The sequence below is a fragment of the Oikopleura dioica genome, chromosome XSR (genome assembly GCF_907165135.1).
Source record: "Oikopleura dioica chromosome XSR, OKI2018_I68_1.0, whole genome shotgun sequence".
NCBI classification, from domain to species: Eukaryota; Metazoa; Chordata; class Appendicularia; order Copelata; family Oikopleuridae; genus Oikopleura; species Oikopleura dioica.
Window position 1 is genome coordinate 11,276,302 of NC_137294.1, and position 27,234 is coordinate 11,303,535.

Sequence of the window (27,234 nt, forward strand, 5' to 3'; positions counted from 1 at the left end):
ATTTCCTTGATTCTCGATTTCGACAGAAGTTCTCTGTTTTTCGGCTAAAATCGAGGCATCATCATTAAATGCTTCTCGCTTCTAAGTTTTTAATATTTCAAAAAGTTCAAGTCAGTCGCGCTCAGAGTCTTATCCCGCCCAAGTGAATTATTCATCGCGAAAGAAAAAACAAGAAAAATTGGAACAGACGCTATTGTATACGCAAGTGGCAAGAATCAAAGACGCACTTGTTCATTTTCATCCCTTTGGCGGTCACTTTTTTCGCAACAGTCAAAAAGTGACAGCGCTCGTTTTTCAATTCTAAAGCGATCTAAAGCTACTATCTGAATCGATTCCTTTCGTTCCTGGAAAAGCGAGATTTTCTTTTCCTTCTTTTGCAGGGTTCAGTCTTTCTTCAATGCTTGTTACTGTATTCTAGCGATTTTATCGGGAATAAATGTCGAAAAGAGGCGATTTTGTTCGACTTGATTGCCAGCCCTAACTGTAAATTGCACTAAAAATCGCCAAAACTCACAATTTCAATTGTTTTTAATAATTTAAGTTTATCCATTTATATTCCTCCCCTCTGTTAAATTATTCAAAGAGGCAAACAACGAGTGTTCCAAAGTCTCTTTAAATTAAACTGAGTATGAATGAACACTGCACTTGGTTGCTGCGTAAGTTCTTCTTCTTGCTGCTGGCGGAAGGTCTATTCTTGGCGCATTTTTCCGGCGCGTTGATTACATGATGATTCTCTCCTTTTTTTCTCTTTTGGAGTTTGTTCGTGTTCTGCGAGAGTCCAAGAGCAGCCGAGCTTCCAAGAGCGGGTGGTGGCGTCGACGGCGCGCCCGCTCCTTTTGTCCCACTCCTCCCCACTTTTCCCGAAGCCAGCATTCTTCTTCACCGAAATGCGAATCAATTAACAATTCAACATAATCACCCTTCTGACCTTTTCTGATTAGCGGCGGCCTCTTCCGAGATCCAAACTCCCGTTTCGGACGAGTACGAACTCTCAGCTCCTGAAGAAAAATACAGTAATTAACCAAGATCAGACTCAATGCTACATCTTACTACCGTAATTGGAATCTAATATGCAAAATTCAATTCGGTATCAAGTTTATCTGCCAACAGTCCAGATTAGTGAATTTTTACATTTTTCTTAGCTCGCTCAAATTTAATAAAAAACTGGCTCAGCTCGCTCAAATTGACCGGAGTTCGCTCATATTTTGCTCAGCTGACTGATATTTAGCTTAGCTGGTTCATATGAAGCTGAGCTAGATCATAATCGAGTTGAGTGCGAAAAAATTGAGCGAAACTGGCGGAAATTGAGCTGAGCTGGCTCATTAAAGACAGAGCTGGCTCAGACTGAGCTGAGCTTTCGGATTTCGAGCTAAGCCGATTTGTATGGAGCTGAGAGTGCTCAAGGTAAGCTAAGCTTGCTCAGATTGAGCTGATATTACTCAAATTTAAGTGAATTTATTCAAATTGAACCTAACTGATTTTTGAGCTGGCTCAGACTGTTGAGCTGAGCGAAATTTTTGGAATTCTCCGAAAAATAATCGCTCAATTTTTGTCTTGAGAGTTTTTTTTTTCAAATCATAAGAACGGGGTTAGAATTTAAAATGTTCGAAAACAATTGATACCGGCTAAAAATGGTGTCTCTTGTTTGGTCCTCTTTGATTTTCTGACGCCTGGAAGGTAAGGAGTCAGGCATGGTCTATAAAAAAAAGTGGAAATTGTCCGTTTGGACACTAATTAGCAATTAAAACTTTGTAAATTAGCGAGGAAAGCTGCAGGATCGTGAAGGCGGATGAATATTTTATCGTATAGAAAAGAAAGTGAGAGATAGGCTGCCCACAAATACCACATTTCTCTGAGGACGAAGACGTGCTCTATCGACGAGCTAATCAATTAATCACCAGAACTTACTGTTTTCCTCGCGATATTTCCTAAGTATGTAAGCCAAGACACGACGAGGTACTTAGTACTTAGAATCTCCGATAATCCTCCAAAACACTCTATTTTTTAGCAAATTGAAGAGCCTACTTTCTAAACTAGAAAAAGAGAGTTTAAACTTTCTTTTGCTAGAATTTCATAAAGTGACAATCCTTGTAGATTTCGGCCATTCTCTCCCCAAAAAAATGAATCAAGTTTTTTGCTCACAATAACGGTAAATAAGTGTTTTAACCATATTAAATCACGCCAAAAACAGAAACCATAATAAATAATCAAATCGGTCTAATCATAAATTGACAAAATTTCCTTGACAACTGCAAAAATGCTAACAACACCTACGGGTTCATAACGAAAATCTCGAAAGCGATTTTCAAGTATCATATGATGATGATTCATATCTCTTGAATGAAATTAACACTAAAAGTTATGATCAAAAGTCTGAGTTATACGCAATTATAAATCACGTCACGCAACTTTAAAATGATCGAAGAAAGGTTGTCAGTCTTACCGCCTTTTTAACTGGATTATTCTTTCAATCGAAGGACTGCGAATTCTCTATTTTCAGGCAAAAAGTAAAATATTAAAATTATTTGTGTCTTACCAATATTGACGACAAGTTCTGCTTCTGACAGTGGTTGTTCTAACGTCGCGTCCATTCTTCCCCAAAGTGCTTGGATTCAAGTGTCTGAATCCTTAATTGTCAAACCTCAATCTTCGCTCTTCTCTGAATATAATAAGGGCGCATTCTCTTATTTCCCCGCCGCCGCAATCGTCAACTTCTTATTTTCGCCAAAAGAGGACCAAATGGGGATTTCTTCAATTCATCTGTCTTTTCTGTTGCGATTTCTTCAATTTCAGTAATTCGGGGTCGCCACGCTTTCGATGACACCGATCATGGTATATTGGCCCTATCGCACGCCAGCTAAATGCAAAGAGCCCCTTATTAATCCCCCAGATGCTCCACCAGGGGTACTATCTAACCGAACACATGGCCAAATGCACGAAATACAACTCGATAGTCAACAAGCCTATTCATTTTCCTCACTTCTGTCTTTGCTCAAAAAACATAGACGACAATTATTTTGAAATAATGCAAAATGAAATTTTCTAAAATAAAGTTTTTTGTTACTAACACTCAAATTTTCAAACAACAGATAAGATCCGATAAGAATCGAACCAACTCCGGGAGATCAGCCAGAACCTGGCGCCCTCTTTTGGTCGACGTAATGCATAAAGCTGATTTCAAAACTGTGGGGAGCCAGAATTTATGAAGAAGAATATTATTTTCTAAAATGAAGCAAAAAGACTTGGAGGACTAGAAAAATCAATCCCTGACAATCTGTCTCTTAACACTGTTAATAAAAATAATACAGACTATATAATATAGTCTATATTCGTAAAAGCGTGGATGACTTTGAAAAGGTTCACACTCGATCTCTAGAACATATTATTACTGAGTCGTTTTTCTTCCCCTTTTTCGCAGTCGAGCTTAGGAGACCCTGCGGGATGGCAGAAAACAATAAAAATCCAGGTAACCTTGATTCCCACTTACAACTCCGTAACACGAGCACTTCCTGTACCTGGTACTAATCGAAATTACAGAAAGCTTCAAAGCCCGCGCGGCTAGACGCAGCTCCATGTTTCAACCAGAGATGAAGCAACGGACGGCGTCAATTTTCTCGGTAAGAAAATTCTACTAAATTCTTGCACTCCGGTAATTGTTTTAGTACTCAAACGATGGAAGCCAAACTGGGTTCAAAGCTGTCGCCCTTGGCCCGAAATACATGAACACATACAAAATGTCTCCAGATCGAAAAGCAGTTATGCGAGAAGTAAGAGCTGTGCTAGAGAAGTCCATAAGAGGTAATGCTTGAATCTAGGAGTTGAGTGGAAAATTCAAATAACAACGAGCTTGATCAAATGCTTAAGGAGGGGGTCGACGAGAAAAATTTTTCGTTCTTTCAAAATTTCGATTATATTTTTGAATTCATTAATAAAAAGGAACATTTTTGGTCCCCAGCTTTTTGCGCATTTGTTAACTTTTTTAAGAAAATTTTCGATTTTCTGTCCGAAATCCGAGATTTTTCGAAAGTTAAAAGTTAGTTTTTTCGCTCAAAAACAATTTTCATCCAAATTTTTTTTGCAAGATATTGTTTTTTAATGGTATCTTAATCATTATCAATAAAAGAATCCAAGTCTCCACGACTTTGGTAAAATTCTCTATGAAAAAATGGTTTTCTCTATGAAAACTATGGGTAAAAATGACGATTTTGACGAAAATCGAATATTTTTAATCAATAAGAAAAATTTTTTTATGATAGTAACCCTTAATTTTTTGATCGCCGGTTAATTTTTAAGGGTCTTAATTATTTATTAATTATATTTGATAAAGAAAAAAAAACTCGGTTTTCGAGATTTTTTGGTCACGAGACACCCCCACTTCAACCCTTATTTTTGAAAAATTTTTCAAAAAAAATTTTTTTCTGCTTCTTGCCGGTTAATTTTTCAAACCCTTTTCTTTCAATCTGAAAAGTCAGAATTTTCCTATCTAATCGGGTTTCTCCGCATTTTTGGTCACGGAAATCCCGATTCTCGTCGACCTCCCCCTTAAATATACCATTTATTCATGTTTTAGCAAACTTTGCTGGACAGAAATTCCAGTCGGCTTCTGACGAAGAAATCATCAAATGCAGCAACGACGAAATTCACTTGCGCTTGAAGGGCATCGTGCCCAAGCGATACCGTTTTATCGTTTCAATGGGATTGATTGAAATCGCCGACCAAGGTTCCTTACCCAAATCCCCCATTTTACTCCATGCTCATAAATTTAGACGTCTCCGTCGCCTCCCGAATGCTCTCCAACACAGAACACGACTCCTTCGTCGAATTCAACTTGAAAGAAGCGGACTTTGCTGTGACCGCCACCGTTTTCTTGATTTACTTAGAATAATTTTCTTTCACTCTTTTTTACTATTTTACTATTTTTATTTTTTTCTCTTTCTTTTTCACGAATATACAATTTTTATTTTAAACCGAGCTCGTTTTGATTGTTGCATTTTATTTTACCCTGAGCGTTTGAAACCAAACTTGTCACGTGATGTTCAAACTGTCAAAAAGTTAGTGCTGATTTTGAATTTTGGCGATGCGATGGGGCGAGTCGTCTTGAATGGCTTAAAAATTTAAGAGTTGCGGCGCGTATTATGGGTTTAGGTGGCGATATTATGAGCCGAATACGATTAGAACATCGCAAAAACGAAGTTTTAGAACAATCTGGGTGGATCAATGTTGAGATAATAAACTGTCGAAACGGCGCCACGGCGCGGCTAGCTTCCGCAGGGCTGGAATGCTGACCATGCCAAGCGAACAGGGAGACACAAACTGATATGAACAAATGAAGGTCCTCCAGGTGCGGCTCGCAATAAACATAAATAGAGAAAGAAAATTGTATAAATACAGAGATCGGAAACGAAGAGAAACTACTACCTGGGCTCGGTAAATTGATCTGTCTAAAACCCTGAGTCAGGGACTGTTTCCCGTCTTTGGAGGTACTAACTTGACAAAATATAAGAGAATTTAAAACCGTGAGTCCATGACCCTGACCTGTGTAGTACAGGCTTTGTTCAACACAGAACATGTTTACAGTCAAAAAAGATAGAACATGCTTGATATTTTTGAATGCTAATATACATTTCCAATAAAAAGCTGGGCAAAACTCTGAGTCAGGGTCAGGTCTGACCGAAACGATCAGCTTCATAAACCTGAGTCAGGCTTGTTCTCTGAGACAGGATTGCCAACTTGTCTGGTGGAAAACAAGTCCTACTTTTAAAATAGACAAGTTGCCGAGCCAAGTTTGTTTTCCTTCTAATTTGAGTATTATTTCTAATTGCGAGCGCGGAAAAAGTGCTTATTAGCAGGTTCGGCTGTTGCTCAGAAGAGTGCCTCTTACGATGGCGAAATCGTCATCGAGGCAGTCATCGAAAGCAAGGAGCATTTCGACACATTGGTTGATATCAACAACAAACACTTTCTCGACTTTTGGTATCCAGACTCGCTCGCTAGAATCAAGCTCAATGATAGCTTCCAAGGAAGGGCTGAGGAAAGTTTCGCTTTTGAAAATGATTTTCAAACTGGATCAACTCGATTTTGTTCCTTTTTTTTAATTTCGTCGGTCGGCGATGGTTCGGACTCAGAACTCGCGTAGGGACAATATTTGATCAGAGGGATGAACGAAAAAAGGTCCCTCAGCCTCGATCAAAGCACGTGTCACCAAAGAAGACAAACACGATGTTCTTAGAGAGATCCACATGTCCGGAATGAACTACAGAATTATGCACTCGAATCTCGACCAAATGATTGCTGATTCGGCCGCAGAGAGTTCCAAGTAAGTTTCAAGAGAAAAATAAACGCTCGGTAAATCACGGATAACTTTTATTTGGATCGAATATTTTTTCGTTCAGTGATAAAAACTACAGAAGTAATTGTGATCGACGATTTTGACGATTTCGTTTCATTTTTAAAAGTTTAAATTCATCCCTTTCCGAAGCTCTTATATAGCCCCTCGCAGCTGGAGCTAACCAGCTGCGCCAAATCGTAATTATTCGTGTTTGGGCTGAAAAATTTCCTTGATTTTACCTTACTGATCTTGAGGAATAGAAAATAGTCTTGACCACTTATAAGGAGCGTTATCTTTTTTTGCAGATCCTCATGGTTGTACAAAAAAGTCTCATACCGACCAGATTAGTTTTGTAATAGAATGATTTGGACATGTGTTGAAAAATCGTGTCTTTCTGATTTTTTCGTATTTAAGAGTACAACATTCGCAAGCAATTAACCGATTCGAAGACTCACACCTCCAGTATGATTACTTCAAATATCACAACATGGAGGATATCTACGAATGGAGCGACCAAATCGCCCAGTTGGACGGTGTCGAGAAGAAGGTGATCGGCAAGTCGTGGGAGGATCGCGATCTCTTTGTCCTGGTCATTGACGACGTCAGTGGCATGAAGAACCCGCACAAGGTCTTTGTCGATTGTGGCATTCACGCGCGCGAGTGGGTCAGCCACGCATTCTGCCAGTATTTGGTCGGGCAGCTCGTGGACGACACTTCCTCCAAATTCGGCTTCATGCGAAATGGCGTCGAGTGGCACATCATGCCCGTGGTCAATCCGGACGGATACGAATTCACGCACACCCACGATCGATTCTGGAGAAAGAACAGAAACCCCAATACGGATGCAAAGACGCGCGCAAGTCAGATTGAGTCGGGCGCGTACATGTCCGGCTGCGGCGAGTACCGTGGAATCGGGGTTGATTTGAACAGAAACTACGATGCGATGTGGCGTCTGGGTGACCCGATGGTTGGCGCATCGAAATGGTGCACAGACGATTCTTATCAAGGAGCATCCGCGTTTTCAGAGCCAGAGACACGGGCGCATTCAGGCAACGGGAAAGATAAGGGAACCCGTCAAGGTGGAGTGTTCACTTCGTTTCCCTGAAAACAGAATACATCCTCTCTGTCAAGCCAGAAGCGTACTTGACCATGCACTCGTACGCTGAGGTCATTCTCTTTCCGTACACGTACGCCATCGACGCACCTCGACCACACAACTACCTAGGCACGGTCTAGATTCTCAACCCTCGTGTCTACTGATTCCGTCTGCTCCTGATGTTGTTATTATAAATGACCCAAATTTGTTTGTAAACACATTTTGAACGGGGGCAATTATGTGAGATTTATTACAACACTTGGAGGGGGTCTAGACCATAAGCGATGAACTCTACCGTTTGGCAGGAGAAATGACTGACAGAATATACAATCAAAACAAAGAATGGGACTATCATCCTAGCAGATGGACATACGGACAAGGTTAGATTTATATCTTATTTTCAGGAACTGACGGCATACGATTTCTTCTCATTCTAGGAAATTTTATTGCTCACGATACTTAGCAGCTACTGTTAATTACTTTTAGGGCGAACAATTTTTTATCCAGCTGCTGGCGGTTCAGACGATTGGGCTCACAAAAACGGCATCAACATTTCCTACACTCTCGAATTGCGTGACAAGGGCCGGTAAGTTCCATTTTTTCATGACATTTCATCAATAACAGCATTCTATCAGATTCGGATTCGTAGTACCGGACACCTACCTCGAGCGAACAATGAAAGAAACAGCAGCGGGTGTCTCTGCCGTCTACGATCACGTGACGCGTCATGACGCAGTGAACGCAGCAGCTCAAGCCAGCGCCGGAAGTTCGGGAGGAGCTAAGGCCCCTGTTCCGACTTTCTCTAAGCCGTCGTTTGTCGCCCCGCCGACGAGATGCGGCGATCCGGCTGAAGTCTACGGCTTCAAGAATTCAAAGTCGTCAGTTAAGTACACACCTACCTTTTCCTGCAACGATAGCGGGCGATGCGAATATACGTGTCCAGCGGGATCAAGGAAGGGAAACCTCGCCGCTGTTACCTGTAGACCAAATAAACAGTTCAAGCCGAACCCCAAAGCGCCCATGGCTAAGCCGGAGAAGTTCTGTTCATACGGTAAATTTAACTTTGGAAAAAAATCTCAGTCAGTGTAATTTTAATTCTAGCTTTGAGCGTCGACAATGATACCGATTTCGAGAAATACTGCTCAAAGTACGGGCCATATTCGAACATATCCTCCGCATGGACAAACAGTAACTTGACGAAAAACTGCAAGCTGCTCCCCCGAGGAACCAAGATCGTCTGCAACTTCTCGTGCAGGGGACAGAGAAGTCTCGGAAACGCAAAGACATTTGTAAAGATGACGAAGAATGGCGTCTCAGCTGGGCCGAAGAAGATAGTGGAACCTATTTGCTCGCTGGCGAAGTCTTGTAATTGAGAATTAACGAAGATACAATGTGTACTTCCGCAATGGATAATTCTGTGCGCTGTACAGATACAAAAATAAAGTCTTTCAACATATACAATTTTTCCGTTTATATGCGCAGATCCATATGTCGCTATTTGGAATCGTTCTTTTCAAGTTTGGAAACTGTGCTTGCCTGGCTTTTTGCAAGCTATGAGTGTTGATAATATGGGAGGCCCAGGGAGGGGCTGAAGCTGCATTGAGTATCCTGCAAGTATTTTAAAATTTCATGCGATAAAAGGTCAATTTAAAAGGGGTTATAAAAATCAAGAATGCCTCAGTAGCATTCTAAATATTTGGTTTGTTTGATTTATACACCGTATTTTATTCAGAATACAGAAGTTTCAAATAAGAATAAACTTAAAACAGTAAAACTCGCGAGTTTTACTGGAAGAACAGATCTTTCCCGATAGTAATAGTTAAGGAAATAATTGTTTTAATATTGCACTAAGATCACTTTTTTGGTTACAGAAAAGAAAGATGAGAAAACAAGGAAGATTCACGGATTCAGGTAAAAATGGATTTAGTGTTCTCTAATTTTCGACTTTTCATTTGGTCGAGCGTGCTTTCTTCAAATTGGCGATGGAATTGGCGCATTCTGAGATGAGCTTCACCGCGTTGAGCGAAGCCTCGAGGGATGAAGTCTCTTCCAGCTGCTGGGTCGCCCAATTCAACTGAAGACAGCGCTAGATTTTGAGCACAAAGGTAGCTTGCTTACTTTTTTGGTTACGACGGAGATCGAGTGAAGAATGCCACTGGTGATTTCGCGATAGGACTCGCCGCCTTCACTTCTGTTGTCAGACTGATCCGTGGCGGCGTTGGAGTGGTTGTCGTCGGTCGTGTTTTCTTGGAATCACGTGATTTCGGAGGATTTTTGAATAACGACTACCTTCTTTTTGGATTTTCATGGCAAGTGGATGGACAAACTCGCTCATTTGCTGCTCTTGCTCTCTTCTGTGATCCTTGACGTGGCTCTTGATCGGAGTCGAATGTCGAGGAGGAATCATTTGCGACCCATGGGAACTACGGTAGTTTCGAGAGTCGTTCTTTTTACCAATTCACAAATAAGCGTTCGAAAATTTCAAAAATAATAAATTCAAATGGAATAGAATTGGCACCGTGACAGAATCGGGTTCGTGTTTGAGTCATCAGCAGCGCATCCAGCTTCGGACTCGCCGCAGGTCGACGCCGCATAAGAAGCGATGATGGTATTGATGACGTCCATCGATGGCTCGCCGCCGTCTTGAAACGCATCCGTCACTTTCGATGCCATTCGGTCGGAATGAGCAGGTCCGTATCGCGATTGGATTCCAGCCCAACTACCGTTCATTTTTCTTTAATTTTTCTTAATCTCATCAAATTCTTTTATTTATTATTTTTTCATTACAACAATACAAAGAAATGAATTTACTCGGAACAGAAAAGAAGTTTTTTGAAAGTTTCATGAAAGTGTTTTTTTGAAAACTGAAGCAACAAATATAGGATAAAAGATGGGATAAAAACCAAGTTGAACGGGTTAAAAAATACACAAAAAGGTTAAAACGGGTTTGATAGTAAAAAATGGGGATCGTTAAAACTGTAATTGATAGAAGAGTTAAACTGATGATTTAGGTCGATATTCATCAAAAGAATCAAAAAAATGAGCAGCTGATAAACTTAAGGATGTACACATGAAGACACGGATTTTCTGAGTTGCTTTTCCCTTAAAATTAACAAGTTGACCCCCTTATTTTTCCACTAAAGGGAAATCATGAATGCATGACCTTTTTATTGGTAAGATAAATAGAAGAGGGCCTCCATGTTAATTACTGAAGAGAAGCCCTCTCGAAAATCCGGATCTTTGTTACCAACCTCAATGAAATAGACCCTTTGGCCAGAAAGAAATCATCGTAATTGAAGACTGACTTCCTCTTGGCGAGAAGGTCGAATTTAAAAAAATAAGGATATTAAGCGGACTTCAAGGTAAATAAAGACGTACATGAAAGAAAGAAATCGGGAGAATGAAGATTTAAGCAATAACATGGAGTTTGAATGTTTGAAGAATCGTTGTTGTTTTTTAAATGAAATGGGTTTGAAAGAACATTTTGGGAAATTGGGAGTTTCAGTTTTGCCAGCAGAGGAAATAGCTTTTTGAAAGCATGTCTGAAGATGTCGACAGGTTACTTTGATTAGCAGTTCGGAAATCAATGTAGCCAATTCCACCGGCAGCGATGCGTTCTGAAAATTAGTGTTTTAAAACTATGCGAGCTCTGGAGACATTCTACGAGTCGGGAGACATTCTACGGGGTCTTTCTGGGGTTGATTGAATCCTCAATTGGATGTCACAAAGAAGAGCTTCTTAATAGACCCTAACCCTAACCCCAAATAGACCTCTCCAAAACATACCAGAATCTGAGCAACCAAGATTGATGAAGAACTTGACGGCTTCACGAAATCCGTGGACGCTGAGAAGAGCGGCACTCATCGAACATTCGGGAAGTTTGAACTCTTTCTTGTTTTCCTAAGAAGATTTTTCTCAAGATAGCGTGTCTTTAGCATTCGACTGTTACCGAGTTTTTGAAGTTTTGCTTGTAAGGAATGGCTAGAACGATGCCATGGCCAGTGCCGATCCACAGTCGATCTTTGCCTGCGTGGAGTGCAGTTATTCTGACGAAGGAGAACGAAGGACGATCGCATAATGAGTCGCCAAATATTTTTGAAACGAAGGGCTCGCAATCCAAGTCCTAGATTGTCAAATTCAAAGTTGAACAAAGAATCAAACCTACCTGTAAGTGTTGCCCCGTCTTTGCATCGTACAATCTGAGAGTCGAGTCCAAACGAATGGAGACCCAAACGCCACCACCGTGTTTGGAAATGAGTCGAACGCGCGATTCGTTTCGAGGATGCGCTTGAATCGTTTTCATCTCGCTTTTATCGTCTTTCAAAACTGGAACGATTTTGACTTCATTTCTGTAGCCGCACCAAAGCTTCTTGGTCTCAGGGATGTAGGCAGCACAGCCGATTGCATAGTGAGGGGCGCCAAAGTCAATGATGTTCACGTCGCTGAAATTCCAAACGCCGTTGATCTGTCGGATCACAGCCAGGCTCCCATTTGCCAGAGCAGCAATCAGCGAGTTTTCGCAAGAGTTGAGACTCACGACTGAATCGGCAAGACGCAACTGACCCAGGGCTTTGGTGTCTTCTGGAGTTACTAAATTTCGACGTTATTAACAGTTTGTTTGTAAAAATCTTTCCCTCATTTCAAGGGCACTTGATCAGAGCTGCAAAAAAAAAAGGTTTTTACCTGCGACTTTATGAACATAAAGAATCCCATGTTGACTGCCGAACCAGAGTGTTCCTTGAGTAGCATCAATGCTATCTGGCCGCGTAGTGATCGGCTGCTTGAGCGTGGGATCTGGATTCTTGGGCTCGGGGCATCCCGGAATGTAGATTTGACAGAGCACGACGACATCGCGCAGTGTAAACGAGTTGATTTGCTTTTGAGGTTCGGAGGATTTGAAGATTGTGATTCGCGAAGCCTAAAAAAGAAAAATGTCAAAAAATGTGTAAAAGGAGATAGTAAATTACCTTCGCTCGCGAGGCAGAGACGATGCAAATGAGTGGCTCAGGAGCGTCGATACAAGTAGCGCACCAAATCTGTAACAGTGTTAAAATAAAATTAAGCTAGTTCAATCGTTGGAGCTTCGAAACTTGGCTCTTGAACAGAGAATGATTAAAAAATTAACGTTTCCTTTGAATTGGCGGAGTCACTATCAGCAAGAGGAGCACAATGGTTGGGAATTGGGATGTTTGACGTGTAGGCTCTGTCGACTTCGCTCTCCGGCAAGATCCAGCCTGACATTTGGGACATGTGCTTTTCGGTATTCTGAGGGCTACAATAAGACAAGGAAGTAAAGAACATTTTTACCTGAACAAATCCAGCTACTTTGCAAAGCTCGCTGAGCTCGGCCGAGTTGGACGGGGAAATAGAAGAGCTCGGCGATTTCAAATCGAAAGTATCCGAGTTTGAATGCGAAACGTGCTTCCCATGAGTTCCAGAAGAAGAGCTGTCCGTTGAAGCACCGAAGAGGCTGGAGAAAAACTTGTAGATCCCGCCACTTTTGCCGCTTTTGCCACTCGAGTTCTGCGCGTTGGTACTTTCGCTCTTCTTCTCCTCCAGTTGCTCGTATTTGCTGGCCCTGAGCATTTCCGTCCACCTGACCGCTTCTTGCAGCTCCATCAGCCGTTCTTTGTACTGATTTCGTTCCATCAGTACTCGCGCCATTTCAACTCGCGTGAATCGTTTTCGCTTCTCGGTCGGTTCATCATCTTGTCCTTCGTTTTGATCCTCGTTTTGCTCCAATGTCGCATGCGACATTCGCATCTTTGCTAGATCAGCTTCTACCACGCTAATTCGTTTGTAGACAATGTCTGAAAACAGTACTTATGCATATAGAATCATCATCAAATTCGAACCTTTTTCTTTCTTTGCCTTTTCGAATTCGACTTTGACCGTTGCATATCGATTCGTCATTTCTTCCAGTTCTCTGAGCAGATCATCCTTGACGACGTTGAGTGCATTCTTTGTCTCCATCAGCCTCGAGTTTTCTTGCTCCAGATCGGCAATTGACCGTGAGCTCGAAATACTACACGACGATTTATGTTAACTTTACTGCCTTTTGTAGAATTTGATGGGTTTTTGGGCGGTTCATAGGTGGATTTTAGGTGGGTTTATTTCGGGGGGTTTTGGGTGGGTTCGGGAGGATAAGGGTTCTAAAAAGGAGTTAAATTTACCTGTTGCTGTCAAAAGTAGCTTGAGTGGAGAGATCACAACCTGTCGTATCTTTGCTCACACTGGCTGCATCTGTCTTTGCGATCAACTCCTCAACGTCTTCGGGAATCATGTCGCTACTCGTATCTGTGAAAGGCGAGTGATTCTTAGACTGCGTACTCGACTGTGACTCCTTCAATTCCTCGTCCAGAGACTTGTTGTGTTCCAGCTTTCGAGAGCTCAAGTCGGAGCCAGAAGACGATTCATACTGGTCAGATCGGTTGATGATGTTAATGTTGTATGTTTCTGTGGTGACATTTTCGGGCGTCGACGATTTCGAACTGATTCTCGGCGGCGCCCGCTGCTCATGAAGCGGGGTCGAGCTCTGACTCGTCCGCAACGATTTGTTTTCCTCGCTTAGTTTTGGGCTTAGAAACCTGTATATAGGGTCACAGGAGGGGACAGTATTCCTGACCACTTTCTGATAAGCTCTTATAATGAATAAAATATACAAAACAATACTGATAAATTTTGACTGTTTATGATTGTTTATTCGATAGGAGTCACATTTTGGTGGCCATTCTATGCCTGTTCCACCACATGCTCTAAGAGCAAGAGCATTGCTCTTGCTTCATTTTATAACAGTTGATGGTCTTCTTCATAAAAATCAATCTATTTTTTGTTATTATTTTTCTTGCAGAACAACCCTGTTATATCTGTATACACGTGCAAAAGAGGGCGCCCCATTCGAGAAACTCTCCACGGGGGACTAGAACGAACTTGATTCTTATCGCCCTGGTCTCTCTTCTACCAAGTTATGGTCGACCCACTTTTTTAGCTTTATATGACCTACACGAAAAATACTCAAACAAAAAAAATGAATACTTTTCTAAGCCCAAGCTTAATCCAATGTACTTTTGCAGGATTTCTGCGTGTCGCTTCGACAATTCAGCGTATTTTTGCTTCAAATGCTCTTCCGTCTCCGCTGTTTTCCTCGAAATATCATCATAGTTCTGCGCCTTCGTGTCCAAATAACGCAGTCGTCCTTCTAAATCCTCCAGTTGCTCCTGCAGCGCCGATTTGTCCAAATCCGCTTCATCCTCAGCGATAAATTGCGACTCTTCAGCTTTTTTTCGCAGCTCCCGTTCGCGCTCATAGTGATTCAGCAGCTGTTCACGGTCGGCCTTGGCCAATTCCAATTCAGCCGCGCATTGTCGTCGCTGCTTGATCTCCTCGTCGAGCGTTTCCAACAGACGCACTAGGAATGGCGTCACCGTTTGCGCCGGTTCCGGGCCAAACTGGCGCACCATCCCTTCCAGCTCAATGTACAGGCTTTGCGCGATCGCCTGCACTTTTTCCGACATCTGGCCGAGTCCAGTGTCCATACTTTCGCTACTGCTGCCATCGCCTTCTCCTTCTCCGTACGCCACAAACTCCATTGTCTCTTTCTTAAAACAAGCATTCGAAATACCACTTTTTTATTCTTTTAAATTAATCGATTGCACGTCTGAATTAAATGAACTTGGCTGAGCACTATTCACAGAAAAAGGATGAAGAAAATGTGTAAGTTACAACAGCAGTATATTTTTAAACTCTACAACCCGTTATTCGAACCGTCCGACCAGAGTAATGATCTGACAGGGCTTTTTCCATGAAACTTTTCAACGCATTAATTCGGAACAAGACGCACTTTTTCTCTTCTTGGAGTCGTTTTCCCTCTTCTATCAGCTCTTCGCGTTCCTTTAGCGCCGTTTTCGCTTCGTTTTCGCGCTTGCTAGCGGAAATCTTAAAAAGGGATGAGAAGGGAACGTCAAGGAGAGAACTGGTACCTTGTGAACTTCCAAGTCGTGGACGATTTTGTCGGCTGTTTCTGGAAATTCACTCAATTTGAAGAAATTTTGCAACTGAGGAGAAGCAAGCTCCGCCTCAATCTGCGCAATCAGTTTCGCCCAATTGTTCATCTTCGCTAGTTCCTCGCCGCTGGCAAGTTCTAAAAGAATGAAATCAAAATCATCAGTTTTGAAGAAATCCAACGTTGTCTGCCATAGCAAAATGCTTCTAGCTCCGCGATGTCGTCCATTAAACTCTGGCGTATTTCCGCGTCTTCGATCAAGTAAAGAGCCAGTTTTCCTTTGGCCACTTTGATAGCGATATTCATATGAAAGAATGACCAAAAAGTCGCTTGGAGAAATCAATACAATAAATAAAGGCTCATTTGTAAAATCGCGTTCCTGTAGTTTGATTGACGAGAACTCCATTACTTTCCTCTTCAATCTCAATGTCCTCTTCTTCTATAAAAAATAATCTTGAGAAGAACAATAAAATGACGACTGTACCTAATTCGAACTCCTCAATCATCTCAATTTCAAACTCAACGTCCTCGACTTCGACTTCTTCCACCAGATCGAAGTCCGTTTGATAGACCTCGCTGTTCACGTCTCTGATGATTTTTGACGGCGCTCGTCCTTCCTGATATTCGAAGACCGTGGCGGCCGGTTTCTCACCGATCAACTTCAATGCATCGAGAGATGGCGTCGTTATTTCTAGCTGGCAACTTTTCGCAGCAAAGTCGAGGTAGTATTCGCGAACTTCTGCCAAGGAAGCGATCTTTTCGCTGATTGACAGGAGCTTTTCCGGCATCGAATGGAGCTCTAGAATTTTTTAGGGACATTTACTTAGATTATCAAAAATTGCGAGGTCCTTCTGAGGCTACTCATGCAGGTTCATTTTATAGAAATCCAATAGGAGGATTCGTTTATTTTAATTTGAGAATTCAAGACTGACCTGAAGTTATGGTTTTCGGATTTACCTTTAAGGATTTGCGGCTTGATCGGATGCGCAGAGTCGACAGATAGCTTGCTACATGCTTCTTTGTAACGAGTAAGACAAGAAGCTGCCGATTTCAATAGAGCGTCGTTTCGTTTCAGACACTCGTCTTGCTTCTGTGAGATCTTCTGGGAGTTCCGTTCGATGGAGACGAGCTCCTTCTGCAAGAGACGCGTCAGGCTGGTCGCACACTCGGCCCAATGTGCGTTTTCTTTCTTCCAAAAACTTTCAATTATCAACGAACGAAAGGTTGAAGAAAGAAACCTGGTAGGAAGAGACGACGGAGCTCCATTTCTTGACGCGATTGCTGGCTCCGATTCCGGTCCATCCGGCGCTGCCGTCTTTTTCTTCCATTCGTCGAAGCAGCTCGCTGCAGAAGACAAAGTCTAGCTCGTCCCTGCTCCTTTTATAGCCAAAGCTACTCATCAGTTCTTTGTAGATCGGGTCATCGGCGAACTCGTTTTCGAGTTCTTTCGCTGCTTCCCGAGCTGGCAAGACGCGCTTCTCCCATTTTGCGCTGCAATGTCGCCTGTCTAGCAGCCAGTCGAAGATCTTTCCTGCTGCGATATCGATGGATTTATCCATGTCACTAACCATTCTTTAAAAAATACATTTATCAGCGACGAATTCAACATAAAATAGTCAATAAATACCAATGATGCGAGAATATAAACAATTTTTAATAAGATTTACCGCGGTTCTCATTTCTGACTGACTAAATTTCTGCCTTTGTCACTAAAAATTGAGAAACGCGCGGCTGTCTGGGCTCGGCACCCTGTGTAGAAAAGCTGGGTCAGGGTCCTTGAGAAGGTCGAATAACCCTAACCCTGACTCAGGTATTAAACACTGGTTGGCGAGCCCAGATATCCCGCAAGCGGCTTTTCAAGTTTTAGTAGAAAATCTTCGGAAAGCCCTTCAGAAATGAGAGTACCAGTATATTTGTATGTAATCTATGCTCTACTATCGTCTGCTCTCAAAAACTCCTGCTGAAACTCAATCTTCTCTGCAAGAAAAAGGAAGAAACAATGGTGCATTTAATTACTTTATTATGGTAATCGGTTACAAACGACATATGCCAGTCTGGTAACCAGCCACTTTGAATATATCCTGAACCAACAAGAAAAGGCGAAGAGTGTTGTTTTCTTTTTTTTAACTTGGGAGCTAAAATCGAAAAGCCTATCACGGATAACGCTCTTGAATTTTTATATTTTTCTTTCTGTTACGGAAACGGAATTATCTATCAGCGCAAAATGGAGCAAGGTAAAAACAGGTATGAATCGGAAATGAAAAGAAAAAAATTAACGAAACAGCTGTAGAAAGGGAGAGAAATCAAGGAAGAGAATCGGCAAGGTGCAGTAAGAAAAAGCACCCCGCTTTCTCGAGTTTTTTTTTTGCTCTCCTAAACAAGTAAAATGAAAAACTACTCACTCAATATCCAGCCTACAGGTAGTAAAAGTGAGAGAGAGGGAGAAAGAGAGAGAGAGAGAGGATAGGAAAATTAATACTTTGAAATTGAGTCTACAGCAGATTGGTGAAGAAAGTTGAAACAGTTGAACTTAAAATTAAAAACAAAAAAGCACTCGAAGAGAGGCTAGATGTTGTTGTTGCAAAGCGAGCTACAGTAGGGGCGGCTACTGACTGTAGGACGGGGAAACTTAAAACTGGGAACTTAAATTTGGCCAGATTTAGCGAAATGAAAATGCTGGCTCAACTGAAAATTGGAAATAAAAATCGGTTTCTTTTAAAATTGGAATTTACTTTTCGGGAATATTAAACTTAAAAATGGGATGGAAAGCTTGTTTGTCAAACTGAAAGATTAACAAGGAGAGGTTGAAAATAATACTAAAACGAAAATATACAAGAGAACGTAAAGAAAACGGAGGAATCTAAAGAAAAAAAAATAATTTTGGAATTTAAGAATTTTGAAATTTTCGATTTTGGATGCAATTTTTTTTTGAATTCAGCGAGGTCCGACTCGGTAATAAGATCTAATAAGTTTAGATTTAGGTAAACCGTGTTTGTTAATTAAATAAAGGCTTGGCTCTTGAAATTATAACTGTGCTCGTGTTTCGGAAAGAAGAACTGGCACTTGTTTTTGCTTCGTCAGATGCGTCAATTTTCAAAAAGTAGTAACTGCCCGGTTTAGATTTTAGAGGCGCAAAGTAAAAAAAATAACGAAAATGGAAATAAAAAGAGATACTAACTAGTTAGTAGATTTAAAAAATCGCATCAAGGCTTGAAGAAAAGTTGAATGAGAAGCTACGTGAATTGGCCCTGTTTCTCGAGAGGAGGTCTTTTTTATATCGGATAAGCAACATTTTTAAAAACTCAGTAAATTGATGTACAGCGAAATTGAAATCGAATCAATGTACACTCGACTTTGTATATTTGCTTCTGTCTTCCTAACTGGGCTCGGCAACCTGTGTAGAAAGCCTGAGTCAGGGATTCAGTATTTCTAAGCTTCTTCAAGACCCTGAGTCAGGGTTTCTACACAGGTCGCCGAGTCTAGCTTCCTAAATAAATTCCTAGTCAGGTAGTGCTTGGTTTGCTTTTTTGTTATTTGGTTTAAATCCTAACTAAGGCACTTTTCGATTTTCGAATTTGAAAATTCTAGTTCTGGACATTCTATATCTATTAAGTAGTGATAGATTCAAAGCCATCGCCATTCGATTATTTGAAGAGGTAATATTTATTGTAGATAATAAGTCGGTATTTATCGCCACTTGTCAAATAATAGACGGGATAAATCTATGCAAAGTAAAGCAGCAATAGTAGTTACTGTGACACACACTCGGGCTGCACAGTAGGTGCCCCTGTAAAGTAAGACCGAATCAATAATGTAAAATTGAACGAATCAGAAATTGTTTTGCTACAGAGGGAACTCGTAGTTAAGGCACCTGTCACAAGGTGGTCGGAACACTTGTCGAGCAATCAACGGGCCGCAGCTTTACATTGAGCTTTTTTAAAAACTAGACATGCACCAAATTCTTTTTTGAAGTTCAATTTTGGAAAAAAAGGGTTGGAGTCGTTTTTTTTTGTTAGGAATGAAATATAAAATTGCGGCTAACTCTCAATGTCTTTTTGTGTTAAAATTGCCGGCATTTCAGTTTCTTTCTAGCGCTTTTACTTTAGTACTTGCTCTAGTGTATCTTAGGAGTGACTTAGTGCAAGGGCTCGGCAACCGGTGATGAAAACTTGAGTCAGGATTTGAAAGAGCTGAAGACTGATGAAGCCGCGTAAGCTCTTTCAAATCCTGACTCAGGTTTTCCACACAGGCTGCCAAGACCTGCTTAGTGTAACTTCAGAAATGGTAAGACTAGTGCAAAAAGACTTGATTTTAGTGCGCTAATTTACCGCCTCTGAATATGCGAATTAGTCTTCCATGATGTCACTTAGACCAAAAAAAAGAGAAAAGCGAAAAGATGAATGCGCGGGAGTGGCGTGGATTGCCCGACAAGAGGTGAGGCCGTTCCGACCGGTCCGGACACATGTTACTTTGTTTTTTCGTTGTGTAAAGTTCGTTTTTTTGAATAGGCAATAAATAGATAATAATAATAATAAAATAGAATGTTGGTTCCTGGGAGCCCTAAACTGTGAAGAAACTGTTTTTTTGATTTATCAGAGGATTTTTCTGATAGACTGTACGGGGCCCTAGTACTCTAGAAAGTTGAATTGACAAGAGCCCGACCCGTGGCTACATCGTAGTTTCGAAGCCGGGCATCTTGAGATGGGTTGAGTCGCGAATACTATCCTAGCAGGTTTTAGGTTTTAAAACAGATTGTTGCAGGCGATCCAGAAGAGTTTGTTTGAGCACGAATGAAATTATGTTTAACTTAAAAAGTGATCTAACCCTAGCTTTTTGAGAGAAAGGAGTTAACACGAAGACACGGAAATGTTTTCAAGCCGGGAACAAATGCGGAGCTTGAGAACAAAACTTGTTGCTTTCTTAATTTTTTTGAGGAAGATTTTTTCGAATTTGACCTTTTGATAGAGTGTTGACGAAGTAGTTGCTGAAGTTTGAAATTGAAAATTGAATTGGACTTTTTAACTCGTAATTTTGAAAATTAAAACTTTGGAAAATGAAAAATAAAACTTAAAATAACTTCACTGGAATAATTTTAGATAGATTTTTTGAGAGTTGTTTCTGTTGGATTTGTTTAAATTTAACGCGAGTAGTAAGATAAAAAAGAAAGCTGGAAATTTGGGCACTGTTTTTTTGTAATTTTTAGCCAGAGGAAATCCGAGTCAAGGGGCTGTAAGGGACACTGCTCAAGTTACTATTAATATTGGCTTGGTCGTAATGAAAGGAAAGTTCGTCGTTGTCACGTGTGTCCAGGGAGAGCACGTCCATGCGGGGATGAAACTTGCTCGAATTGAAGTAGTCTACTGGGCTTGCTTCGCGCTCGAAACTGTTGAAACCAAAACTGCCAGCCTGAACGAGCGATGAGTTTGCTTGTTGATTCTTTGGGGTCTTACTTGTTCTTGCGGACGCGGTTCCCACACATTGGGTTTCCTTATCGGCTTGGGTGGACTTGCGTTGCTCTCCAAAGTGCTCGCTGGCCCGTTCGACCAAATCGACCGGTCTGGCACGGAAGACTTCGCAGAAGTCTTCGGCTCAGAGTCAATCACTGATAGGACGGATTCGTTCGCCAGCTTGCCAGTGCCAAGATCGTCCCAGATATCCTTCTTACTTTTCGTGTCCTGCTGCGCCCAGATCGTTCGTAGCTTATCGCCAAATGCCTTGTAGTCGTGGCTCGTTGAGCTCACTTCTCCCTGCAAGTACAATATTACGATCAACCTACTCTAAAAGCCTTTTAGTAAAAGGGCTTACCTTGACAATCCTTGGTTGAAGCGGCGCGGATTGAGAATAAATGTTCTTATTGAATCTATCCGCGTACTGCGTCGTCGCCGAATTACTTTCAGGATATCGTCCATCATCCGGACTCCTCCATTGAGAGTGGCCTCTAAAGTCATTCTCGTTCGAATGACTTTGAGATGACACTTGCCCATATTGCATTCGATCAGTGCTAAGGAATTAAATGTTAATTAATACGTTTCCAAGCGTGATTTACCTGGGAGTAAAGTAGGTTGTTCCGTTAACAATTTTCACCTCGCAGCCATGTTCCTTCTCGATTCTAGCGTGAGCTTCATGGTCATAGACGTCAGCGATTGGTGGCGCGTCCTGTCTAATCCAATTGATGGCTTCTTCCATCGTCAGCTCTGAGACTTGTCCTTCGTCTTGGCCATTTCCTGGAAAGGATCAAGGATAAGAACACTTTCAAAAACTTGATTTCGATAAATGAATAAATGGGAGTAAATGGAAGCTGTAAATGTGTGTGCTTCGTATTCGACACATACCCACAGGACCAACAGAACATGCATTAGCGGCAAATATATAGGATATGTTACCCGTTGTCTTTCGTCCCCGTCGCCTTCTCGTTCGCTTCTTCTTCAAATCAGAATTGCTCGACGCCGAGGCGGAGCGATTTCTCAACTTTGCGATTTCATGATCCTCTGTTGGTGCACTACAAACAGCGATCAAAAAGGGATGAAAGAAGAATAGGCAGTACCTTTGTGCAGACAACTCGCGCGTCGGTGAGACTCCACCGTCCATCTTTTTCCTGCTAGATCTCGGCATAGCCTTCGGCTGCGAGAAGTCTTCCTTATTCTCCTGAAAATAAGAGGTGAGCCTTCCTTGATAATATAATTTCTAATAAGAGAATAGTCGTTGATTTGGCTGTTTTACTCATGATTTAGATAAATTGGGAATTCTTGGGAGTTACAGAAGATAGATTCTAATCCAAATATTCAAAGAAATATATTTCTAGAGCCTGAATGTCAAATTCAAAGCGTTAAATGCAGAATTCGTTTGTCATTTTCAAAGAAAACCAAGTAAATTTTCAACAAAGACTATTTCTATTTACGAATCTTGAAACTGTTGCTTACCTTAATTTTGTTCTTCTTGAATGCGAACCGGTACTTATTGTTCTGCGTTCTATCGCTTTGCTCATCAAGCGATTCTGAAAAACAGCCTTCGATTCTAGAGATCGTCGGTAAAACTCACCGTCCTGGTTACCGGCTCTTGCATTCGCGTATTCAATCTCTCTCTGCTCGCGGCGTTCGTTTTCCTTGCGCTTGTAATCGAGGTTCACTTCTTTGCGCCTCTTCGTCGTCATCGATGGCGCGGTGACTGCGCGCGGTCGGAAGCTGCTCTCCGCGCTGCCCGAGTTGGCGACTTGAAGCAGGCTCTGCTGATTCTGCCCGTACTGTTGATGCTGCTGCTCGACCGGACTCGCTTGCCGCACCACCTGTGTCGGGGGTGGCAGCACCTTAATTTTAATTTAGCAGCCTTTTTGGATGAGACAGACACTCTCTTTCTTGAGTGACAAAAGAAAAGAAAAAACAGAAAAGACAAAGGAGCGCCATGTTTGCTCCAGCGAGCAAGGAGAGCACTTTATCCCGGGCCAAAATTTATTAACGCCGATTTTGTCATGCCTACGTGAGTTGCTGACATCTATAAACCCGCCCTAGCCCTCAATAAGCGGCTTTGAATTATCCAATTCAATACGCACCTTGCGCCAAAAATACAACTCGCCCCTCCGCGAAATTCAAATAAAAAATAAGAATGCTAGTTGGTAATTTCTGAGATCTGTGTATCTTAAATTTCAATAAAATAAAGTACCTTCTCGGCCGTTTTGCGAACAATCTGCACTTGCTGCTGTCTAGGAACCGTTCTGTCCGTCTCTCGGCGATCCAGCGAGTTGAAAACTGAAAGGAAAAATGTTAACTCAACAATGGCGAGTGTTGTTGCGTCTGACTTTCACCCGGCTTATCAGTTGGTTTTTAAGTAATCATTAATTAACAAGCTAGTAGCAGGGCGAATCCCGGTCAAGCTCCACTAAGAAGTGGAACTGAAACTCAAAGTCACCCGGGCGTGAAACTGGCGGGCTCACCCCGCGAGCGAAGCCATAAAATTTCGCGTTTTTATCCAAAAAAGGGGGAGCAATTTTGAGGTAAACATGGGATGCCAAAATATGAAAGGATGAGGCGTGATAGCAAAGAAGCATGTGTGCGTGGATTGAATGTTACTTTGTTTTCCTCCCACATGAGTTACGAAAGGACGAGTCCCAAGATTTTCTCCCAGATTGGGAGAAAAGAATTTGGGACTCCAACTTTGCAGAACCAGGAAATGAAGCGAGTTTCTTTCTTTCCAACCCATGAGATTTAGTAAATGGACTCAGGTTTTCTACAGAGGCTGCTTTGAAAGAAAAGAAAGTCGATTTATTTGCTGGTTCAGCAAATTTTAAGAGTCATTATTGGGGGATGAATGATTTTAAGGGTTGTTGACTTATGCGATTGTTGGAATGCAATTACTTTTCTTAGAAAAGCGCGAATTGAGTACGTAATTGTTTAAATAAGCAACCACCAGCGTTATGGATTTAAATTCACCTTGCGATAAATTTTTGGCCACGAAACGTCCTTGCCCTTCCGCTGGTGTCAGAAATCGGGCTATCCTTACGGTCAAAATATAAGACTGAGAATGTGAGCTCAATACCGCTAGGCCCTAGACGCGCGGGCCAAGAAGATAGACCCATTTCGACGCGTCTAGGGAGCTTTTATACTAGCTTCAAGTTCGACCGCTCCAACCTCTATTTCCGACTTGCCAGTAGTCAAAGTCGCCAGTTTAGACAAGATAAACTGACTGTTAAAGTAGGAACTACAGGATTGACATAACAAACGATTTATTATTATTCACCGTTTCCTGAGCGGCTTTCATTGAACGAGACGGTTCGATTCTTGCGATCAGCCGAGCCTCCCGCTCCTGGTGAGCCGGGCGAGGAGTCTCCTCTATTCTGCCGCACCGGCGATGAAAGATGGGAATGACTCATCATCGGACTCATCGAGGAAGACAACGAGGAGTGTGGCAAGTCACTAGTGCCATTCGCCGCTGCCAAGTGATGCTGGCTCTGCTGATGAGGAGGGTGGTTCTCGTGCGTTTGCGCTTGATGATTGGGCATCAACAGTGCGTTGTTGTTGTTGTAGGACGGTTGCTCGTTGTTCGTTGCAAGTTGCATCTTTTTCGCTTTTTCGACTTTCAAGTTTTCGCTTTTTTTGAATTCGCAGTTTCTCAATCTCTCGCTTTTCAACTTTGCAGTTTTCTCGTTTTTGCGCGTTTTCTTTAATCGATCAGAAGTGCAATCTTCATCAGCTCTGAAAAAGACAAAGGTTAGTTCAGGACCTCAAAGTCCACGCTCGGCAACGTGTGTGCAAAACCTGAGTCAGGGTCCTGAAAAAGCTTTAATGAATAGCAATTTTTCGTTGAAGTTTTTTCCAAGACCCTGACTCAGGTTTTTACGCAGGTCGCCAAGCAAGCTTTGCGGCACAGTAGTTACTGTAATACTATTATCTGCAATTTGAATATATGGATAAATGATAAAGAAAATTGGGTCAGAAAGAAGCAGGTCAAATTTTAAGTGTGTGCATATCTCCCTCTCTTTTCTGAATCTGTCATTTTTATTTGGCAACAAACAATTTGCCGAAATCGTTGCTCATTTCTTTAAATATCCTCTTTTTTGCAAGTCTGAAACTTAGTAAGCCAGAAATAGATAAATTACAGCTCGTAAAAAGTTTCACCGTAGCTCTTGAAAAACTAGAATTCAAGGCTTTCTACCGCCATTTCAAGCAAAACTCTCTGGCAACGTCACTATTTATTATTTCGATGTTCTGGAAGTGACGTATTTTTCGCTATAGAGATTTTCGCGTTGCATAATGTTCAATTCAATATTGACTCTATTACGAAACGATCTGTAAATCAATCAGAAAACTAAGTCAATTTTTTAATCTTCAAAATTGGAATTCAAATTCGAATCTGAAATTCTCTATTTCTCGATTTTTCGATTTCTATTTCTAGCTTCGTTTTTGCTTGTTTCTCTTTTGAGTTTTTTTTTTTTGCGGAGGAATTTGAATTAGCTATCACGTCCCTGGACACCAGAGAAAAAAAAACGGATCGATATAGCTTATTGACACAGGAGAAAGAAAAACTCTGCGAACGAGCCAATATATTTTAATCAGATATTTCTTTCAACATGGGAATGATTGTTCACTTCTCTCCGTGTCTATTCGTTTTTTATCGATTTCCCATTGTCTTGGCTTTTCTGTCTGGCCGGCCAAAATTACTGTCTGGGGCAACTACGAATCATGGGAACCGAAGGGTTTCATCACCAAAGCTGGGCTTTTTAACCCATTTCTGGACCAAAGGGGCTCAATGGTAGGCTTTAGTTGAAATTGAAAAAAAGCCGCGACATATTTCTGGAGTTTTATTTACTGTAATGTAGACATGAAAAGTCTAATAAAAAGAAGGAGTTATTCTTGAGTCTGGTATCTTGAACCATTCGTTTATAAAAATCAGATAATGTTGATTCGAGCCTTCTTTTTTTATCTGACGGTTATTCCCTTATTTTGTCTTAGTACTATCGACTGTAAATAGAAAGAGCGTCAAAAGACTCGTTAAAGTTTATATTTTCTTTTCAACCCCCTTATTTAGAAAATTTTCAGCAATTAAAAATTCGAAAATTAATTCAAAAACTCACCTGGTTAATATTCAAAGTAGCAGGTTTTCGCCCGATCTCGTCCGAATACCAAATTACGTCTCTGAAAAACGAAAAGATAAGGATTTCAGCTCTCGGTCTATTTTTCTGTTTCTTCATTTTCATTTTAGTTGTTTTTTTTCTTGAGTTTTTTTTTCTCGAGCTGGGCGCCCCGTCGCGGTTTGCTCGATTACATAACTCCTGTGAAATAAAAAAAGAAGAAGAGTCTGAGTTTGAAAAGTTTGATTGCCTTAAAAGGGTCACTCTCAGTAGTAGGCGTCTTTTTTTTCAAAATTACTGTGAAAAAAAAGTGCGGCGCTTCAAATGGTCGGGGGCGTGTTTGGATGTTTTCGGCGTCAAAAGCGTCTTTTTTTCAAAAAAAAAAAATTATTGAGAAAAAAAATAATATTTCAAAAATTTAAATTTTTCATTTTCTTTATCTAATTTATATTTTTTCTAAGATCTATCAAAAAATTCGACCAAAAAATGATCGCGTGTTTTTTCGATATTTTTCTTGCTTTCTCTTTTCGGCCTCGGGGAGTTTCAAGAGTTCCCCAACGAAGAGCCGGCCAGCCACTTCTTCTTCTTTCTCACAGCTCTTCTCTGGGACGGCAGCCTGTGTACAAAACCTGAGTCAGGGTTGTGCTATTTAGACGCGGCTTTTTAAATTACTATCATCATCAATTTCTGATTAATTATGGCTAAGCTACTTCGCGGCTTCGTTTTAAAAGGCCGCTACTTTTAACTTATGCCTGTTCAAATCCTGACTCAGGTTTTAGACAGAGGTCGTCAGAAATTTTTATTCTCTAATTCATTATTTTGGAGGTTAATTTAAAGTATTTTTTTAATCTTGAAAAAGGTAAAAGACCATTTTTCGCCAAAAACAGCAAAAATAAACGCCTGATAAAAAAAGTCAGAACAACGGGCCCGTGTTAAGGAGAAGGAAAAAGAGAGAGAGAGAGCGAGAAAGATAGAGGGTGGTTGATGGCTCGGCGCCAACCGATGGCACTCGAGCTCAATGACCTTGACTTACTGAGCTGCTTCGTTTTTTTTCTTGACGATCACGTCGATCAAAATCGAAGAAAAAGGAAACAAAACATCCATCAGAATCGTTTTCTTTTTCATTTTGGAGGGCTGCCATTTAGAATTAACAAGAATTTGGTCAAAAGATGAAATTTCAAATTTGAACTTTTGACCAAAAATTTGATTTTATTGAAAAACACAAAAATTCAAAGCGATTTTCGGTC

General features: G+C 41.2%; 6 protein-coding genes across 7 annotated transcripts; 2 read left to right on the plus strand and 4 right to left on the minus strand.

Moving 5' to 3' along the window:
- The first annotated feature begins 3,429 nt into the window (after positions 1-3,429).
- Positions 3,430-4,885, plus strand: LOC145709875 (dynein light chain Tctex-type 5-like). The gene is made up of 5 exons (XM_081787578.1): positions 3,430-3,466; positions 3,538-3,617; positions 3,663-3,798; positions 4,571-4,720; positions 4,767-4,885. Exons 1-5 carry the CDS (start codon positions 3,442-3,444, stop codon positions 4,883-4,885), a joined length of 510 nt encoding a protein of 169 aa, XP_081643704.1. The 5' UTR covers positions 3,430-3,441.
- A 404-nt stretch (positions 4,886-5,289) lies between these two features.
- On the plus strand, positions 5,290-8,868 carry LOC145708326 (carboxypeptidase B-like). The gene is made up of 9 exons (XM_081785985.1): positions 5,290-5,341; positions 5,837-6,017; positions 6,190-6,316; positions 6,743-7,377; positions 7,440-7,552; positions 7,711-7,804; positions 7,911-8,010; positions 8,060-8,475; positions 8,526-8,868. Exons 1-9 carry the CDS (start codon positions 5,327-5,329, stop codon positions 8,795-8,797), a joined length of 1,953 nt encoding a protein of 650 aa, XP_081642111.1. The 5' UTR covers positions 5,290-5,326; the 3' UTR covers positions 8,798-8,868.
- Positions 8,869-9,119: 251 nt separating this feature from the next.
- On the minus strand, positions 9,120-10,186 carry LOC145710621 (uncharacterized). The gene is made up of 4 exons (XM_081788412.1): positions 9,948-10,186; positions 9,714-9,870; positions 9,543-9,670; positions 9,120-9,498 (listed from the first exon to the last, which is right to left on the minus strand). Exons 1-4 carry the CDS (start codon positions 10,152-10,154, stop codon positions 9,373-9,375), a joined length of 618 nt encoding a protein of 205 aa, XP_081644538.1. The 5' UTR covers positions 10,155-10,186; the 3' UTR covers positions 9,120-9,372.
- A 12-nt stretch (positions 10,187-10,198) lies between these two features.
- LOC145709334 (C-Jun-amino-terminal kinase-interacting protein 4-like) lies at positions 10,199-15,043 on the minus strand. The gene is made up of 11 exons (XM_081787016.1): positions 14,460-15,043; positions 13,598-13,990; positions 13,280-13,449; positions 12,732-13,234; positions 12,555-12,689; positions 12,392-12,460; positions 12,108-12,342; positions 11,590-12,014; positions 11,374-11,547; positions 11,210-11,324; positions 10,199-11,041 (listed from the first exon to the last, which is right to left on the minus strand). Exons 1-11 carry the CDS (start codon positions 15,011-15,013, stop codon positions 10,926-10,928), a joined length of 2,889 nt encoding a protein of 962 aa, XP_081643142.1. The 5' UTR covers positions 15,014-15,043; the 3' UTR covers positions 10,199-10,925.
- An 8-nt stretch (positions 15,044-15,051) lies between these two features.
- Positions 15,052-16,997, minus strand: LOC145710620 (CDK5RAP3 protein homolog). Its single transcript, XM_081788410.1, has 7 exons — positions 16,665-16,997; positions 16,384-16,615; positions 15,911-16,225; positions 15,806-15,865; positions 15,609-15,713; positions 15,404-15,564; positions 15,052-15,359 (listed from the first exon to the last, which is right to left on the minus strand). Exons 1-7 carry the CDS (start codon positions 16,995-16,997, stop codon positions 15,162-15,164), a joined length of 1,404 nt encoding a protein of 467 aa, XP_081644536.1. The 3' UTR covers positions 15,052-15,161.
- Positions 16,998-17,424: 427 nt separating this feature from the next.
- On the minus strand, positions 17,425-26,130 carry LOC145710665 (uncharacterized). Of its 2 annotated transcripts, XM_081788461.1 has the most exons (12): positions 25,991-26,130; positions 24,163-24,611; positions 23,850-23,909; positions 23,083-23,168; positions 22,465-22,729; positions 22,347-22,420; positions 21,971-22,071; positions 21,810-21,925; positions 21,473-21,650; positions 21,232-21,427; positions 20,877-21,173; positions 17,425-20,832 (listed from the first exon to the last, which is right to left on the minus strand). In XM_081788461.1, the coding sequence occupies exons 2-12, from the start codon at positions 24,473-24,475 to the stop codon at positions 20,626-20,628; spliced, it is 1,893 nt and encodes a 630-aa protein (XP_081644587.1). In that variant the 5' UTR covers positions 24,476-24,611; positions 25,991-26,130; the 3' UTR covers positions 17,425-20,625. The 2 variants fall into 2 exon arrangements, with proteins under 2 accessions (XP_081644587.1, XP_081644588.1); XM_081788462.1 differs by lacking the exon at positions 23,850-23,909 and having other exon boundaries at positions 24,157-24,611.
- Positions 26,131-27,234: the final 1,104 nt, after the last annotated feature.

Bases quoted from the DNA above. Each gene is read 5' to 3' on its own strand.
- LOC145709875 (XM_081787578.1), top strand. From the start codon at position 3,442: ATGGCAGAAAACAATAAAAATCCAG. The intron at 3,467-3,537 runs GTAACCTTGATT...TCGAAATTACAG, and splicing joins AGAAAACAATAAAAATCCAG to AAAGCTTCAAAGCCCGCGCG. The intron at 4,721-4,766 runs GTTCCTTACCCA...TCATAAATTTAG, and splicing joins GATTGAAATCGCCGACCAAG to ACGTCTCCGTCGCCTCCCGA.
- LOC145708326 (XM_081785985.1), top strand. The intron at 6,018-6,189 runs AAGGAAGGGCTG...CAGCCTCGATCA, and splicing joins CAAGCTCAATGATAGCTTCC to AAGCACGTGTCACCAAAGAA. The intron at 8,011-8,059 runs GTAAGTTCCATT...GCATTCTATCAG, and splicing joins GAATTGCGTGACAAGGGCCG to ATTCGGATTCGTAGTACCGG.
- LOC145710621 (XM_081788412.1), bottom strand. From the start codon at position 10,154: ATGAACGGTAGTTGGGCTGGAATCCAATCGCGATACGGACCTGCTCAT. The intron at 9,871-9,947 runs TCACGGTGCCAA...ATTGGTAAAAAG, and splicing joins CAAACACGAACCCGATTCTG to AACGACTCTCGAAACTACCG. The intron at 9,499-9,542 runs GTAAGCAAGCTA...CGCTGTCTTCAG, and splicing joins TCTCCGTCGTAACCAAAAAA to TTGAATTGGGCGACCCAGCA.
- LOC145709334 (XM_081787016.1), bottom strand. From the start codon at position 15,013: ATGGAGTTTGTGGCGTACGGAGAAGGAGAAGGCGATGGCAGCAGTAGC. The intron at 12,690-12,731 runs GTAAAAATGTTC...TGTAGCCCTCAG, and splicing joins AAGTAGCTGGATTTGTTCAG to AATACCGAAAAGCACATGTC. The intron at 12,461-12,554 runs GAAACGTTAATT...ACACTGTTACAG, and splicing joins GTGACTCCGCCAATTCAAAG to ATTTGGTGCGCTACTTGTAT.
- LOC145710620 (XM_081788410.1), bottom strand. From the start codon at position 16,997: ATGGTTAGTGACATGGATAAATCCATCGATATCGCAGCAGGAAAGATC. The intron at 15,866-15,910 runs GTACAGTCGTCA...TATTTTTTATAG, and splicing joins GATTGAGGAGTTCGAATTAG to AAGAAGAGGACATTGAGATT. The intron at 15,714-15,805 runs GAACGCGATTTT...TCGCTATCAAAG, and splicing joins TCTCGTCAATCAAACTACAG to TGGCCAAAGGAAAACTGGCT.
- LOC145710665 (XM_081788461.1), bottom strand. From the start codon at position 24,475: ATGCAACTTGCAACGAACAACGAGCAACCGTCCTACAACAACAACAAC. The intron at 22,730-23,082 runs GTACTTTATTTT...ATTAAAATTAAG, and splicing joins TTCGCAAAACGGCCGAGAAG to GTGCTGCCACCCCCGACACA. The intron at 21,926-21,970 runs GTACTGCCTATT...CGCTGTTTGTAG, and splicing joins CGCGAGTTGTCTGCACAAAG to TGCACCAACAGAGGATCATG.